Source organism: Populus trichocarpa, chromosome 18, assembly GCF_000002775.5.
Source record: "Populus trichocarpa isolate Nisqually-1 chromosome 18, P.trichocarpa_v4.1, whole genome shotgun sequence".
Taxonomy (NCBI): domain Eukaryota; kingdom Viridiplantae; phylum Streptophyta; class Magnoliopsida; order Malpighiales; family Salicaceae; genus Populus; species Populus trichocarpa.
This window is the reverse complement of record NC_037302.2, coordinates 1,108,612-1,124,023: the sequence shown is the minus strand read 5'-3', so window position 1 is coordinate 1,124,023 and position 15,412 is coordinate 1,108,612. Positions and strand designations below refer to the sequence as shown.

At 33.9% G+C, this 15,412-nt stretch overlaps 4 protein-coding genes across 6 annotated transcripts; 3 read left to right on the top strand and 1 right to left on the bottom strand.

Moving 5' to 3' along the window:
• Positions 1–204: 204 nt before the first annotated feature.
• LOC7458435 (uncharacterized) lies at positions 205–2,488 on the top strand. 2 transcript variants are annotated; one of them, XM_024589831.2, is made up of 4 exons: positions 208–678; positions 1,369–1,518; positions 1,622–1,742; positions 2,351–2,488. In XM_024589831.2, the coding sequence occupies exons 1-3, from the start codon at positions 445–447 to the stop codon at positions 1,697–1,699; spliced, it is 462 nt and encodes a 153-aa protein (XP_024445599.1). In that variant the 5' UTR covers positions 208–444; the 3' UTR covers positions 1,700–1,742; positions 2,351–2,488. The 2 variants fall into 2 exon arrangements, with proteins under 2 accessions (XP_002324343.2, XP_024445599.1); XM_002324307.4 differs by lacking the exon at positions 2,351–2,488 and having other exon boundaries at positions 205–678; positions 1,622–1,955.
• A 124-nt stretch (positions 2,489–2,612) lies between these two features.
• Positions 2,613–4,870, bottom strand: LOC7465433 (uncharacterized). Its single transcript, XM_002324891.4, has 5 exons — positions 4,640–4,870; positions 4,459–4,554; positions 4,187–4,312; positions 3,300–3,339; positions 2,613–2,860 (listed from the first exon to the last, which is right to left on the bottom strand). The coding sequence occupies exons 1-5, from the start codon at positions 4,766–4,768 to the stop codon at positions 2,787–2,789; spliced, it is 465 nt and encodes a 154-aa protein (XP_002324927.2). The 5' UTR covers positions 4,769–4,870; the 3' UTR covers positions 2,613–2,786.
• Positions 4,871–6,183: 1,313 nt separating this feature from the next.
• On the top strand, positions 6,184–10,036 carry LOC7458436 (zinc finger CCCH domain-containing protein 22). Its single transcript, XM_002324308.4, has 4 exons — positions 6,184–6,381; positions 7,085–7,396; positions 8,023–8,083; positions 8,620–10,036. The coding sequence occupies exons 1-4, from the start codon at positions 6,253–6,255 to the stop codon at positions 9,603–9,605; spliced, it is 1,488 nt and encodes a 495-aa protein (XP_002324344.2). The 5' UTR covers positions 6,184–6,252; the 3' UTR covers positions 9,606–10,036.
• Positions 10,037–12,138: 2,102 nt separating this feature from the next.
• Positions 12,139–15,007, top strand: LOC18107514 (putative F-box protein PP2-B12). 2 transcript variants are annotated; one of them, XM_024589965.2, is made up of 4 exons: positions 12,139–12,823; positions 13,492–13,610; positions 13,718–14,136; positions 14,271–14,375. In XM_024589965.2, the coding sequence occupies exons 1-4, from the start codon at positions 12,518–12,520 to the stop codon at positions 14,279–14,281; spliced, it is 855 nt and encodes a 284-aa protein (XP_024445733.2). In that variant the 5' UTR covers positions 12,139–12,517; the 3' UTR covers positions 14,282–14,375. The 2 variants fall into 2 exon arrangements, with proteins under 2 accessions (XP_024445733.2, XP_006371767.3); XM_006371705.3 differs by lacking the exon at positions 14,271–14,375 and adding an exon at positions 14,588–15,007 and having other exon boundaries at positions 12,141–12,823.
• The last annotated feature ends 405 nt before the right edge of the window (positions 15,008–15,412 follow it).

Here is a 15,412-nt window from a genome sequence, read left to right as displayed (position 1 = left end):
TTTATTTTTTTTCATTCGGATCTAAAAACTATAACTAAAAAAATAGAAGAATAGATTTCAATTCGGAATTTATAGCAAACAATTTTTTTAAATTTAAAATGTTTAAAATTTAGATTTTGGGCTAAATAAATCCGGCTTTGGTTTCCATTTGGGCTTTTGTAATAAAAACAAAATAGAAAGCCATACACAGCTTTAAAATACAATTTTCAACCCAGCTAAATCACCAGCCGTCATCTCCTGACACTGTGCAAATTCCTGGAAAAACCTGGTTTTTCTCGCGGGCCAAACAAGAAGTGGGCCCAAAATCGCCCACAGTTGATCGTTATTTTAACACGCACGCACACAGAAAAAGAAAATCCCAAAAATAATATTAATCTCTGGAGAATATAAAGGTTGAATTCTGTGTGTTATTGTAATAGGCCCATTATTACAGCAGCTAAATCAATGGATAACAACATGAGCTGCATAAGAAGAGCAGGAGTTGGTGTTGTAGTTGTACCTCATGGTACAAGTAGTAGAAGCTTAAGGATGGTTCGTGGGGTTGTAGTTGTATCTCTTGGTTCAAGTAGTAGAAGCTCAAGGAGGGGTTGTGGGGTTGTTAGAGCTTCAATGGTAGATTCTTATGAGAGTTATTCTGATTTTGTTAAGAGGATGGAACAAGCTTGGTTAATCTCACAGGTATATTAAATTAATTGGGTTTCTTTCTTTCTTTTTTATAATTATTTATTGGGATTTTTCAGTTTTGGAAATTTATCTACTTTGCATAAAATTTTGGTACAGAGATCAAGTTTTATGTAATTGGTTTCTTGGGTTGGTGAAAATTGAGTTGGAAATGGAAAACGTTGAGAACTTTTCAGGGTTTGATGATTGAATTCAGCACTTAGAAAACTGAGTAATTTTTAGGTTTTGATTATCTAGATAGTTGCATAAAATTTTGTTACAGAGATTGAGTTTAATGTAATTAGTTTCTTGGGTGGGTGAAGATTGAGTTAGAAATGAAAAAAGTTGAGAGCTTTTCAGGGTTTGATGATTGAATTTAGCACTTAGAAATTTGAGTTATTTTTACTTTTAGGGTTTGATTATCTAGATAGTCCCATTTTGTTTGAAGTTTTTTGAATTAAGTACATGGCATACAACAAACAATGATTAATGAATATGACAATAACCACTGGACGACTGGAATTTAATGATGTTTAAGTGTTTTTGGAATTTCAGAGGAGTGTTAAGGTTGTTTTATGTGCTGTGAAATTTTTATCTAGTATTCTAATTGACAATATAGGTTAAAGATAGACAAAATATTTGATGCTGTCATTTCTATTTATGATTATTAAGTAAGTTTTGCTTATCAAATGTCTGTGGTGCTTACAGCAACCAAGGCCAGTTGCGTGTACTTCTTGCGATTCAAATGGGCAAGTTGAATGCCAATGGTGTAGGGGTACAGGATTCTTCATTCTTGGCGATAACATGCTCTGCCAAGTTCCTTCCAGAAATACCACTTGTGTTATTTGTGCTGGAAAGGTATGTTAAAATGTTTGCAAACCGACTCATGTTCAAGTACCGGCAAGTAGAAGCGCATGCTAACATGTATGTGCCATTTTGTATCTTTGATTTTTTTTTTCAGGGGTCAATGTGCTGCTCTGATTGTAAAGGAACTGGCTTTCGAGCCAGGTGGTTGGGGAAGCCTCCCATCTCCAAGTAGCAGCACTGTGATTCAGTTGTTAGGAAGTTAAAACCACTGACTGGTATGAGAAATATCGAAGTGACTTTCTTTCATGTTTTGATTTCTTCTCCATTTCTGTTTAGGAATTGATAATTAAACCTCATTAACTTCATAGTACAACTCTTACTGTATTTTGTAATATGAATTCCACAAATCAGCACATGTTATTAGATTAGATTCTAGGAATGTAAATATCTAAAAATTTTCAATTCTAGCTATTGTCTTTGATTCACAAGTTGTTACATGGGTTGCATCAGGTGACGCCAAAAATGTTGTCATGGGATCTTTAGTTTAGACATGTCCGATTCACTGAAAATGCTTTGAATTTATGGTTTGGTTCTGTTCGTTTTTCTATTTAAAAAAATCTTCTAGTTGGGATTTTTGACATGTTTTGATTCAATGGAACTGATTTCTTCTGGCGCTTACAGTTTTTTATTTAAAAAAATTTGGTTCTATTATTTTTCTATTTCTCAAATATAAAACCGAAATCAAACCAAATTGATTTTATTTTATTTTTAATTTCTTAATTGGTTTTCTGGGGTTGATATCTCATATCATTTTTTTAATCCAATCTAGATAATTCAGTTATTTTGCTCCTCTCTAATCAAACCAGTTTGAACAATGAAACAGTCAAGTGTGCCAAATTGCTAGGCAGCATAACATTCATATCCGGTCAAGGCATTCTCTTCTGGCCACATTCTGATTCTTTGTTTAAACATGCATCCACTCCTCGAAAGAAACATGGGAATGATGTTGAAGGTTAGGCTTATGGTTCCAAGCCCATTCCGATCAAATTTTCCATCTAGATTTACAAGTAAATCCGATAGGAATGCTATCGTTTCAGTGATCATGAAAACGTCTGCTTGACCATCAAACATCGAATACTAGTGCATAAATCACGTAGAAGGGGGCGATAAACTTGAGATTTCAGCTACAATATGTTTACATAGCCATGCTGTTTTTTTACAGGAGCGTTTTGATACAAACAAGCTGTTTTTACAAACACAAAATGCAGGACTTCTCGGCTCCACCAAGCTTTTTTTTTTTTAATTATAAAAAAAACTGTTTAATTGTTTTGAACTATGGCTGAGAAAAGCAACTTGTTGATATCCTCAGCGTCAGAATCGTGCTTCTCATCCCCTGCATCGATAACAAGAAGTTAGTCTTTTATTGATACTTGCATATTGTCATTTCTGGTAGTGGCTTGAGTTGCAAAACCTTCAATATCTCATTATCAGCCCTCATTGCAACTAAATTTCAACAGTATCACATATGGTAGCAAACAGAAATCTGCCCCTGGATTCCTAAACTGACAATCAGAGAAGCTAAAGGAACTATGCTCATCACAGCCCAACAAATACCATGTTTTGGAGGCAGAATGGCCCAATAAAGAAAACAAATTGCAAGTGGAAATGGAAATGGGGCCAAGTTGATATCCACGACATGAACACCAAGTTTCATGACCGTTAAAATTCCTCACTTCATCGTCAATGATGAAACAGGCATTTTATCTAGGCAAGCATTAAGACTTCACCAGTAAATGTTACAGCAAAAAACCAGATTTCCTGTAGATTCGTACCTGTTCTTGCTCTGACCTGAGTCGTCCACTCATCAATAATCTGAAAGAAGGAAGAAATCAAAGACATAATAATATTGTTTCCCAGATGCAGTAGTTGCATATATTGTTAGCAATAATGGGAGAAATTGAACAAAGACGAGTGTTTTGAGGTTCAGAAATGTAGGCTTTGCTAGCAGAAAAAGACTTGCCCAGGAAATATCTCTGCCTGGGCACGCACTTGTGCAGAGCCTCACTATTATTCAATTTTGGTTGCTTACTGGCAAATGGTGCAATCACTTTACACACCACTTGGAAAACATGCAACCTTCTAATCAGCGCATATTAATCGATCATATGTTACATTCGAAAACGAACATATGTTCCTTGATGCTCCAGCTGGTTGATATTATGATGAGAACACTTATCATACCTCTTTGTTGAGCATGTATGTTGTATGGTACTATTTACAGGAAAGAACCCTATCATTTCAAGGACATTGTTTTCCAGTTCAACGTTGCAACAATAGTGTGTAACGTTAAGATTAAAAAATACAATCAATCAATCAGTATTATACATGGAACAGACACATCACGTCATGAACATCAAATATATGCAAAACATCCATCTTTCTAATTGTGAGATTACACAATCTGTTCTGGGAAATTGGGTCACCGGGGTTTCATCATGTCCTGGTTTTTCACCCAAAAAGATTACTTGGAACTTCCTAAAGAGCCAATCAATTTATGAATAATTACAACCAGAACTCCATTTCCATAAACAAACATCCTTAAACACACAAGTTCCCAAATGCTTTTATAGTCTTTCTCAACATTTATTCCAACAAAAAGGCACCAATTCTAAAAATAGCAAATTCAAACCAAAGAGAATTGCACAAGCGAAAAGTTTACCTGATTGAAGTTTACAAATGCAGGATCCTCGGCATCACCAGTAACATCAACCCCTATCGACACTTCCATCCTCTGTATCAAATTCCTATTCCCCACAAGAACCGTCCGCGCCTTATCAATCAAATCCTACAAAAACGCAACATGAAAAATCAAAACTCCAAAAACCCATCACAATTCCTTCATTTGGGTCCTCGAATTCAAAAAAAAAAAAAAAAAAAAAAACCAAAATTTACCACCCAAAAAAATAAAACCAAGAAATCACCAATTCCTACCTGTTTAGCTGCAAGAAGCTCTTGACACTGATCCTTCAAGACTGTCAAATCTCCTTGTACTTTCTTTATTCTATTAACCAGCTTCACTGGATTTGCCTGCATTTTGTAGTAGTAGTGATAATAATAATAATAATAAAAAAAATTAATTCAATTTTTTAAAAAAAAACAGTAAAAAAATTACATTGTCAGGGTAGATCTGTTGAAATTCTCTCTCGAGCTTGAGTTGGACAAGAGTAAGATCGTTGTTTGCCTTCGTGAAGAGGTTTACTAAACTGTCGGTTGCTTGGTGGTGGACGTGGCGGTGGCCCATTTCTTAGTTGTCTGATTTTAGGGTTTTTTTTTGTGGAGGAGAAGATGGATTTGTATTTGTTGTTGCCCGCCCAGTCCTGAATTTGATTTTGGGATTTTTGAAAGGAGAGTGGGGAGTCGTTTATGTAGAGGCAGGCGACTTGTTGCTCGCTTATGTTGAGGGGGGACTTACATGGATTTTTACACTTAATTAATCCTAGAGTTTAATTAAATTAGGCAAGTGGTGCTGAATTTTGCAAAAGAAAACTTTACTAAAATCTCGTGATTATAGTTTTTGCAATTATGGTTTAAAAAAAAAATTAAAAAAACTATAATTACATTGCAATTTTACATGAATTTTACTAAAAAAATCTCTTTTAAAATCTCAATAAAAAAACTATAATTATAGTTTTTTTAATTGAGATTTTAAAAGAGATTTTTTATTGAAATTCATGTAAAATTGCAATGCAGGTTAATTAACCAGATATTTTTAAATTTATAATTGAGGCAAAACACAATTTTAATCACACATTTTCATACGACCAAATGAACTCTAAAACTAAGTTTATTAGAGCCTATTTAGAAATGTGGTAAAAGTTGTTTTTCAAAGTGTTTTTCGCATGAAAATACATCAAAATATTTTTTTATTTTTTTAAATTTATTTTTGATATTAACATATCAAAACGATAAAAAAAACATCTAAAAAATTAAAAAAACTCAATTTATTTTAAAAATACAGTCGGATCGCAATATCAAATAGAATCTAACATGCTCAAGGAACATAAAAAAAAATTATTAGCAAATATATTTAATATGTAAATTGATTTATTAGATATATTTAACTAAATGATTGGAACTTGAGTAAATAAAATGAGTAAAAAAAGATCTGATTTCATGTTTGAGTATAAAACATGAATATAGAAATGCACGGAAGTTGTATACAACTTTATTAAAACAACAATGCAGTATAATTTTCCTAAAACGATAAAAACAATGGTAACTATTATTATTATTTATTGATGAGTCTCAAACCCTAAACCCTTTCATAAATAAATTTTATGAACAAAAAAAATTATTTTTAATATAAATATTCGAATCATTAATGAGGATTTATTTTTCTAATTATATCTGATGTGAGTAATGTATTTATAAAATTGTTAAAAAAATTTAATTTTAATTGATATATAAAATCCTTTGATAGCTTTGATTTTCGAAAAAAAAAACGTTTTTTATAATGAAACTTCCACATGAAAAAAAATTATTAATATTCTAACCCAGGTTATTATTCAGGGTAAAAGCCTAAAATTATTATTTTGTCAATTCTAAGAACTTCTGGGTATCATATATATTTAGACTATACTATTGGTCCATCATGGTAAATTAAAGTTTAAAAAAAATATAAAAAAGGACGACATGTCAATCATCCGATATAAATGACGCAACTGTAGTGTCCTGAAAACATCTGTGTCTGGTCTCCTCCCTTGATCTCGAAGGATCGTTGCAGCAATGGCAGACGAGGAAGAAGAGAGAGCTCTAGAGAACCAACTGGAACTACAGTTTCTAGAGCAGAAAGATTCATTAGCTGCCTTGAATGATGCTCTTGCCTCTGACCCATCAAATCCTGAGCTTCTCTCTGTAACATTCTCCGCCTTCTCTTCTTGGTTTCTTATTTTTCCTTCTGTTTTTATCATATTTCTATTATTTTCTTGGTGACCCAATTGAGGGATACGCTTTTTAATGCTTTTGTAGAAGGTAGGAGTGTTTATTTATTGAAAAAGATTGAAACTTGAGTGGGTATCTCGAGTTTTACTGGTTGGATTTTGTTTTGGTTGATTTTTTGTTATGCTTGTTTCTTGTGTAGAAGCTTCTGTTCATTTTGATGGGTAACCTCTTAAAAAGTTGAATTGTATTTTAGTTTAACAAGTTGGGTTTTACTATCCATTGCTCTTATGATGTTTTTTTCGTGCATAGAAGCTGTTTTTCTTGTTACTTATGTGTTCTTGTAATGTTTTGTCTAAGGAGTGTGAACACGACCGGGCAAACTCTACATTACCTGATTAATGCTAAAACCAAAATGGTGTAAAAGAAATGGTCTTTGGTACCTTCAATGAATGTTTGCATCTATTGGTTTACAGAATTGCTTCTTTTGAAAAGCACCCTTTGTGCTAGAAGACCTTTAGACATTGGTGTATGGCTTGTGTTTACAAGGATGTGCAAATAACATGCGTAGCAATGTATATTATGCTTTATGATTGTGGAAGGTGGACTTTCTGTTTGTGTCGTTTCCATCATTTTGAATTATGGTACAAGTTGTTTGACGTTATTGTTTTCATCTCAGGTTCAAGAGGAGCTTCTTCAGGTCATTAAAGATGTAGAGGAGGGACTCCTGCATCTAAAACGTGCACGGTTATTACGAGAGGCAGATTCAGTATTACATGCTTCCTACCATACTGTAGAGGATGTCAAGGCTGAGCCTCTTGATCCAGTTCATGTTGAACCAGAACCACTAGAGGACCAGTGTTACTCTGTAGGATCAAAATGCAGATTCCGTCATGTTGATGGACGCTGGTACAATGGTCAAATTATTGAGTTGGTTTGTTCTGATACTGCGAAGATCGCTTTCCTCACTCCTATATCAGAAAATATGCTGGTGAGTATACGTTTTTCTGTTTATTTCCAAAAAGGTTGCTTCTGCTTTTTGTTTTTGGAATATAGTATGACACAGTCCATTGCCTTCCCAAATAACCAATCCATCCTCTTTGGTGGGACTAACAGTGTTTGTTCTTTGTGGTGCTGATGGAACTGGAACATTCCGATTCACCCATAAATCTTATCCTTCCACTTGCACCTAGTCCACTAGCTTATGCTGCCATAACAGTTGATTGTATGTTATTTATTTAGGCTTTATCTAATGCAAGGTTTTGATGGATTGTTAGAATCCTCTTTTTTGTCTGAAGAGCACTCTTGGGATGTTTTAGTAGCCATTCACTAAACTATCAGCTCTTTTCTCAAACCTGGTTTCATGTGCATAGTTTTTCTCCTAATATTTTTACTGTCCATCTCTTTTGGATGGGAGACCTTTAAGTGAGTCAGATTTGGCATTGCTGAAAAGGCAAAAATACATCCTAAAGTGCCACTTATACACCAACTAGTGTTACTGATGATTATATGTTACAGGGGAAAATATTAGAAGTGCTGAAACTATATTGAGGTAGTGTATGAAATAAAAATGATTTTCGATAACTAATATACTGATGATCGACTCCCCAAGTGCAGATATGCAAGTTTTTTCTGCAAGAACGATGTCGATTTGGCACTAGCTGCCGCTTATCACATGGTATGTTGAAATCATTTCAAGTGTGTGGGGCTAGTAGATCCTTTTTTTTTTTCTCTTCTGGAAAAGCTGTATTTATATTTCCATTTTCATAAAATTCAATGCGGTCAAAATTCATCCAATGACATGGATGAAGGATGTAGCCTGCCCTTACATTGGGAAAACAACTTTCATAGAATGACTACAGAGGACAATTTACTTCGTTTATGAAATCTCTCTTTAGTTTTAATAGTCTGTTCCCCACACTACAACAATAAAGTAACTTGGGATCATTGTCAATTTATTCTTCATATTTGAAGTAGATATGTAGGCTATTGTGTTTGACACCTTTCCTTTTTCCTGCTTAAACCTTTCTTTGTGCATTCACAATTGTGTTAGAGCAGCTTTTGCTGTTTTTTCCATCTGGGATTTCGTATATTTCTATTATTTGTCAACCATAATATATCTATTCATTTGTTACTAAACGTATTCCCTATCTATATCATTTGCTGGAACAGCTATTTCCAGGATTGCTGGTTGATGTGATTTTATATGTGCAGGGGTTGATGTGTCATTATCCTCCCTGAAGAATTATGTGCCAACAATGTGGGATCAGTCATTGGTGGGATCCAGTATCTGGGCACTTTCAGATAGTAATGTTGGCATATGGAGGAAAGCTGAACTTGAATCTTGGGATAATGAACACAGAGTAGGGCAGGTTGTTTTCCATGATGGTGGAAGCTCTGCAAAGCTTGGGAGTGAAGCTATGACGATATCTGAGTATGCTTTGATGAGTGATGAAGAGGAAACTGATTCAAGCTCAGAAGGATCTGATTCTAGCGATTATGACGAAGAGAGTGCAGAAGGTTTAGGGTTTCTTGAGAGCACAAACTTACAAAGAGGTATCCAAACAGGAACTGCCATATTTGCGACGTGGGAAAATCATACACGGGGCATAGCTTCCAAGATGATGGCAAATATGGGTTATCGTGAAGGGATGGGATTAGGTGCATCGGGTCAGGGCATGCTGGACCCTATCCCTGTGAAGGTCCTCCCACCAAAGCAATCACTTGATCATGCTCTGGAGTCTCAAAAAGAGGGGATCAAAGATAATCATGGGAAGAAGAGAAGCAGGGGTGGGAAAAGAAAACGTGAGAAGAAGTTTGCAGCAGCAGCTAGGGCAGCAAAAGCTAAAGAGGAAACGAGACCAGATGTTTTTACTCTTATCAATAATCAACTTGCTGGGCACAACAAAGCTCTGAACAGCGAGTCAGCTAAGAAGCAGAAAAGTAAAGGCTCAGAGGAGAAGAAAGTCAATAGGCGAGATCTACTTGCTTATGATGATGAGATTAAGGAGTTGAGGATACGTGTGGAGAAGCTTGAAGACATGGCAAACAGAAACAAAAAAGAGAAGGTGGTTTATGAGTCTGCTATGAGAAAATTAAACGAGACTCGCATAACTTTGGCCAAAGCTGAGGCTTCTAAAGCATCTGCATCTAATGCTATTACCGGTAGAGAAAAAGAGAAGAAATGGCTTAAGTTTTGAGGCCGTAATGCTATACATTGCTGTGCAGTTCAAACTACAAAATTGAGCGTGTATGATTACCTCGAATCCTGAAGGTGCCCCTTTGAATTGGCCGTAGCTTTGCAGGGATCACAAGGAGTCAAGCCAAGGTTTCAACAACAATCTTATTTTCCCAGAAAGCAATCTAGTGGATTCAGATCAAGATTTTCACACTGTAAACTTGCACTATACCTTCTGCTTGTACCTGCAGTTCGAGTTATGCTCCAGCGAAAAATCCCATTGCAGTTGCCATATATGGCTGGATAAATTCTCGTCATTACCTCTTTATATGCTTTATGTTAACTATCCAATATAGCCGGCAGCCGGCAACACTGAAACTCGAATTTATACGGGTTGCCAGAGGTGACAAATAGCTTATTTGCTCTGTGCAATAAAAGGATTGATTTTCGCCATTGTTTCTAACTTTATATTACACTGCTAGATTAATATATTGAATGGTTACGTTGAAATTTCCTGCTGATCTGCTAACAAGAAGCCCTACTGTATGGAAGAAATCACTTGCTAATTTTCTTAGACACTACTCTTATTTCAACCTTATCATAGATACATCAAGGAAAGAAGTCCAGGGCAGAATACTTTTGATCAAAGATTGAGTTATTTTTATGTTTTCTTAATAATATGATCGTATGTTTGTTAAATCTGGATAATTATGTGGACATAATTTAGTACACCATAATGATAATAATTTATTTATTATTTTATTACTTTTATCCCATTCAAATTATTGAATTCAAAACTAACGGTAGGATTGGGAACAAGAACAGTGATTCAAATCCTATTATTGGATCATCCTGACTTTATTTAAGAAGTATTTTTTTTTATTATATTTGATGAAAAATATATCTTCAAATACATTATACTAGATTAAATTTTATTTTCAATCAATTTTAAAGACATTTCTTTTAAATTTCTCATATTAAATTTCTTTTAATAATATCTTCTTTATTACGATAGAATAAAATGGTGAGATTGAATTTCTCTGCTACCTAGTTATTAAAAATGTGAAACAATTATTATTAAGTAAAACACTAAAAGGCATGAGGTAATGTTGTTCTCCCACACATGATAGACTCACACTCATGGGTACCGTAAATTCAATGTACCCTGAGTTTTTTTTTTTTCTCTTTTTTTAATTTTTTTTTTTTTGTCCTTCAAGTTCTAATTGAAAACTAATTAAGCTAAACATGTTAAGAAATAACAAAATTAAAAGAGATGGCACTAAAGTAAAACTAGAAGAGTGGTGTTTTCAAAAAAAAAAATTATGAAATGTGCCACGGAGTCCTCATTCTTTATGAATTAAACAATTGGGTCCCTCTAATTTTAAAGTTTTAAAAAATCAATTTTGGTCCAATTTTTTTTTTTTTTTAGTTTTTGATTTAAGAGTGGAGAGAAAATCAGCTCATTGCAACGGCAGAGAAAGAAGATTATCGTCGACATCGATTCCAACAACCCAAATGATTGATCTTGATGTCAAATGATTTCATTTGATGAGAGGAATAGAACTTAAGTATTTTTTTACCTTAAAATTGCTTAAAACACATATATGAATTCAAAAAGATTTTTGTTATTGGGTTGATTTCAAGTTCTCGAATGGTTTTTTGAGGCCATAAATGAATTTAATGAGTTTATCAAGGAGCCTAAAATGTTTTCTAAGAATTTTGGATAAACAAATGGGTTGAAAAATGATTTTTGAATCAAAAAAATTTAGGCCTGATTTTTTAAGGCATCACAATAGCTAAAATTTGGATAAAATTAGACGGCGCGTCATTTGTCATATTTTTTTTCAAAAATAACTGGGGCAAACAAAATGTTGTCTACCTTATCTGCATTAAAAAAAATTAAAGGCCCAAGCGTGCAAGGCCTTATTAAATGGGCTAAGCACGTTGGCCTGGCTTCTCAAGCTCAACAAAACCTGATATTTTCTTTTTTTTTATATAAATTTATTTTTTAATTAATGAATTTTTTAATATTTTTTCAAAATATTTTTTTAATCTATATTTAAATTAATATCCCTTCTATATTTTATATTTTTTTATATAGCCTCTTTTAAATAATAATTATTTTTTTATTTATTTTGTATGCATATAATTTTTGAAGTGATTATTCTAATTCATATTTTTTTTATGTTTTATATAAATAAATTTTATTTTTTAAAATAAAAATATTTATTTTTCAATAATATTTCTATTATGTGTAATATTTGATAATATTTTTTTTATTTTATTCAATTAATTTTATGCGTATCTATTTCTATTATTATTTAATTAAATAAAAATTTGAGTTTAGTAAATAAAGCTATTAAACACAACCAGGTCAAATGCCTATACTTCGATGTCAAATATTTTGATTTATATTTATTTTTGAGTTATTTATTTTTATTTATATTTATTTTTAATGATTTTTTTCTTCCATTACTAATATATATACTAATATATACAGATTCTTAATTTATTTAATTAGATATATCCTCTTGTTTATCTATGCAAAAAACAATACGTTAAAGGGGGGATACACAGTGTAAAATGCAATCATTGTTGACTCACTGTGCACCCGTGTTGATGATGACTCACTGTGCACATATAATTTAATTGCTGCGCTTTCTCCTCTCCCCGCCACCATAATTCCACGGTAAGCAGAAAAGATTTGATCGGAAAATGGAAATGAGGAGTGGTAGGGTAGTAGGAGGCGTTCCGTTGAATATTGATACACAGTGTAAAATGCAATCATTGTTGACTCACTGTGCACCCGTGTTGATGACTCACTGTGCACCCGTGTTGATGATGACTCACTGTGCACATATAATTTAATTGCTGCGCTTTCTCCTCTCCCCGCCACCATAATTCCACGGTAAGCAGAGAAGATTTGATCGGAAAATGGAAATGAGGAGTGGTAGGGTAGTAAGAGGCGTTCCGTTGAATATTGATCTACCAGAGGGGTGCGTGGCAAACGTACTCTCCTTAACAACTCCTCAGGACGTATGCCGGCTCTCTGCTGTCTCTCCCATTTTCAAGTCGGCCGCCGAATCTGACGATGTTTGGCAGAGATTCCTGCCTAACGATCTTGAATCCATCCTGTCTACTGCCCTTGATGGTTCTCTCCTGCTGTCGTCTGCTTCTTCCAAAAAAGAAGTCTACTTCAGTCTCTGTGACAATCCCATCATTGTTGACCATGGGAGAAAGGTTAAGTTCCTTTTTTTTTAATTCAGTTTGTTTCCTTTGAACGTTTTTTTTACAGGTCCATTTGTGTTTTATTTCTTGAATAGATTTTTATTTGATTAAAAAAATTTTCTTGATCCAATTTACTACTAGATCAGTTGATAATTAATATATTCGTTAATCAATTTAAAATGATCAAGCGCACTTCCATTAAGAGTTTTTGCTGGGTAATTTATTTCTTATCGTTTTTTAGTCAATATTTGCAGATGAATTAAAGTTGTAGTTTTAGCAGTTACACTAATGTTTTGTTTTATAAAAGTCATCAGTTACATTAGAAACGTTGCTTCTCTCCTTGAGCTCTTAGTTGTCTGTCATTAATTTCTAACATATCTGAGCCCCCAAAAGATCAAAAAAGAATGTTAATTTTGAGGGACTTTTCAAAATAATTTTAGCATGTACTTGAGTTTCATGCCATTTAAATTTCATTTTTTTCTGTGGAAAAAAATACAAGTAAAATGATGCAAATGAGGGGACTAGACTAGAGAGGATTGGAATAATGAGAAGAAGTCAGGAAATTATGCGTCTTGTCCCAAAAGCTACGTGACTGATTTGATTTCCTTATGCAGTGGACTTTTATGGTTTTATTAGGAGTAATAATTTATCTGATAGTGTACTAACTTTGTATTGAATAGAGCTTTTCATTGGAGAAAAAGAGTGGGAAGATATGTTACGTGCTTTCTGCAAGGGATCTCGTGATTACATGGCGTGATACTCCTATGTACTGGACATGGAATTCTAATTCTGACTCTAGGTTTTCTTTCTTTTTACCTTTTTTTTTATGGGGTGATACTCCTCGAAATGTAACATGCTTTATACAAGTGATCTCATGGTTGTTTAATGATAATGGCTTATCTACAGATTTGCAGAAGTGGCTGAGCTTATTAATGTGTGTTTGTTTGAAATCCGTGGCAAAATCAATACTTGTTTGCTGTCCCCAGCAACATTATACACAGCATACCTCGTGTTCAAGTTTGCATCAAGAATTGATGGATTGGATAACCAACCAGTTGATGTCACAATGAAACTGAATGAAGGCGAATGTGGGGCACAGACTGTTAGCTGGAATGCGCATGGAAGGTTCAGGTCCACATCTGTAACTGTCAGAGGTAAGGTGCATTATCCAAAGGAAAGAGGAGATGGGTGGTTGGAGATGGAACTCGGTGAGTTCCTTAGCATGAAAGGGGAGGATGGAGAACTGGAAATAAGGCTTTGTGACGCTTCTGGTCACTGGAAACGCGGGTTGATTGTGGAAGGGATTGAGATCAGACCAAAAGATGGTAGGTGGATGAGCAAGTATTTCATATTTTAGTGATAATGTCTTATCTTTTCACATTTCAGTGGGCAAATTAGTTTTAGTGTCTCTAATGCATCACTGTCAAGAGCTTATGTTGGTCCTGCTTTGCATTTTTAGGTTTGCTCTAAGATATCATTTGAGGTTTTCCTTTCTATTGATGATGGAATCTTGCACTGTCATCCAGCATTTCTCAGAGTTTATGAAGTTATATATTCTATGAAATTCTCCTAAATCTGTGACCCTTTTTTTCCCACATAGATTACGAGGGAAACCTCATAGCGGTGAATTTGTCTGAAAAAATCAACCCAAATTGCAAAACCTTAAATATATATCTAGCTAGGGTTCTAAAAAGTTGGATATCAAGCTATATACTTCATTTTAAATTATGGTCTTTCAACAAGTTGGCTTCTTGATGTCATTTCTTTCTTTCCCAGTTTCCAGGGCAGCTAGTCCAAGCAGTTAAAGATTCACACACTGGACTTCATCTGAAATGTGCAAGTTTACTTGGAGAAGCCGAGTTTGTTCCATCAGTTTCCAAATTCCAACCACGCTGCTAATGTTGAATCAGAATCACTAATGGACAGAAGTCATTCTGTTGAATAATAAGTTAAAAATTATCCTAATCGATGGAAAGACTTCTCAAATCCATAAGTTTATTATATAAACTCTATGTTATTTTGTTTTATAATCAAATACCTGTGTAAATTCTAGGAGCTGTCAAGGAGTCGAGGCTTAGAAGACTATCATATTATTATTATTATTATTATTATTATTCACGTGTGCTAAAAGGACTTGTTATTATTATTACTATAACAGTGAAATATCAAGGCTTATGCACTTTTTAGTCTTCGAAATTCTTGAGATTTTTTTAATTTTATATTTTTTAATTTCATTCTTCAAGATATTTTATAATTTGTTTATAAAGTTATCCCAGTCTCATAATCCGCATCGTGAGTTTGTCAGTTTACCATGTTAAGTTGGGCTTTTTTTTTAATTATTTTTTTTCAATTTTATTTTTTAACATCGGCTATGATTGAGAATTAGATTTTGTATTGATTGAGAATTAGATTTTGTTGATTGAGAATTATGTTTTATGTCGTACGTGTGTGGCGTCGCGGCGATCGTCCACCACTTTCATAGGGAAAATGGAATCATGTCTGGCAAATATGAACAGACAAGGAATTCTTGTCTCTTATCAGTAAATTATGGACTGAGAGTCGCCACCTAGTATTCTGGTCACTAGGAACCCTAACTGGTCT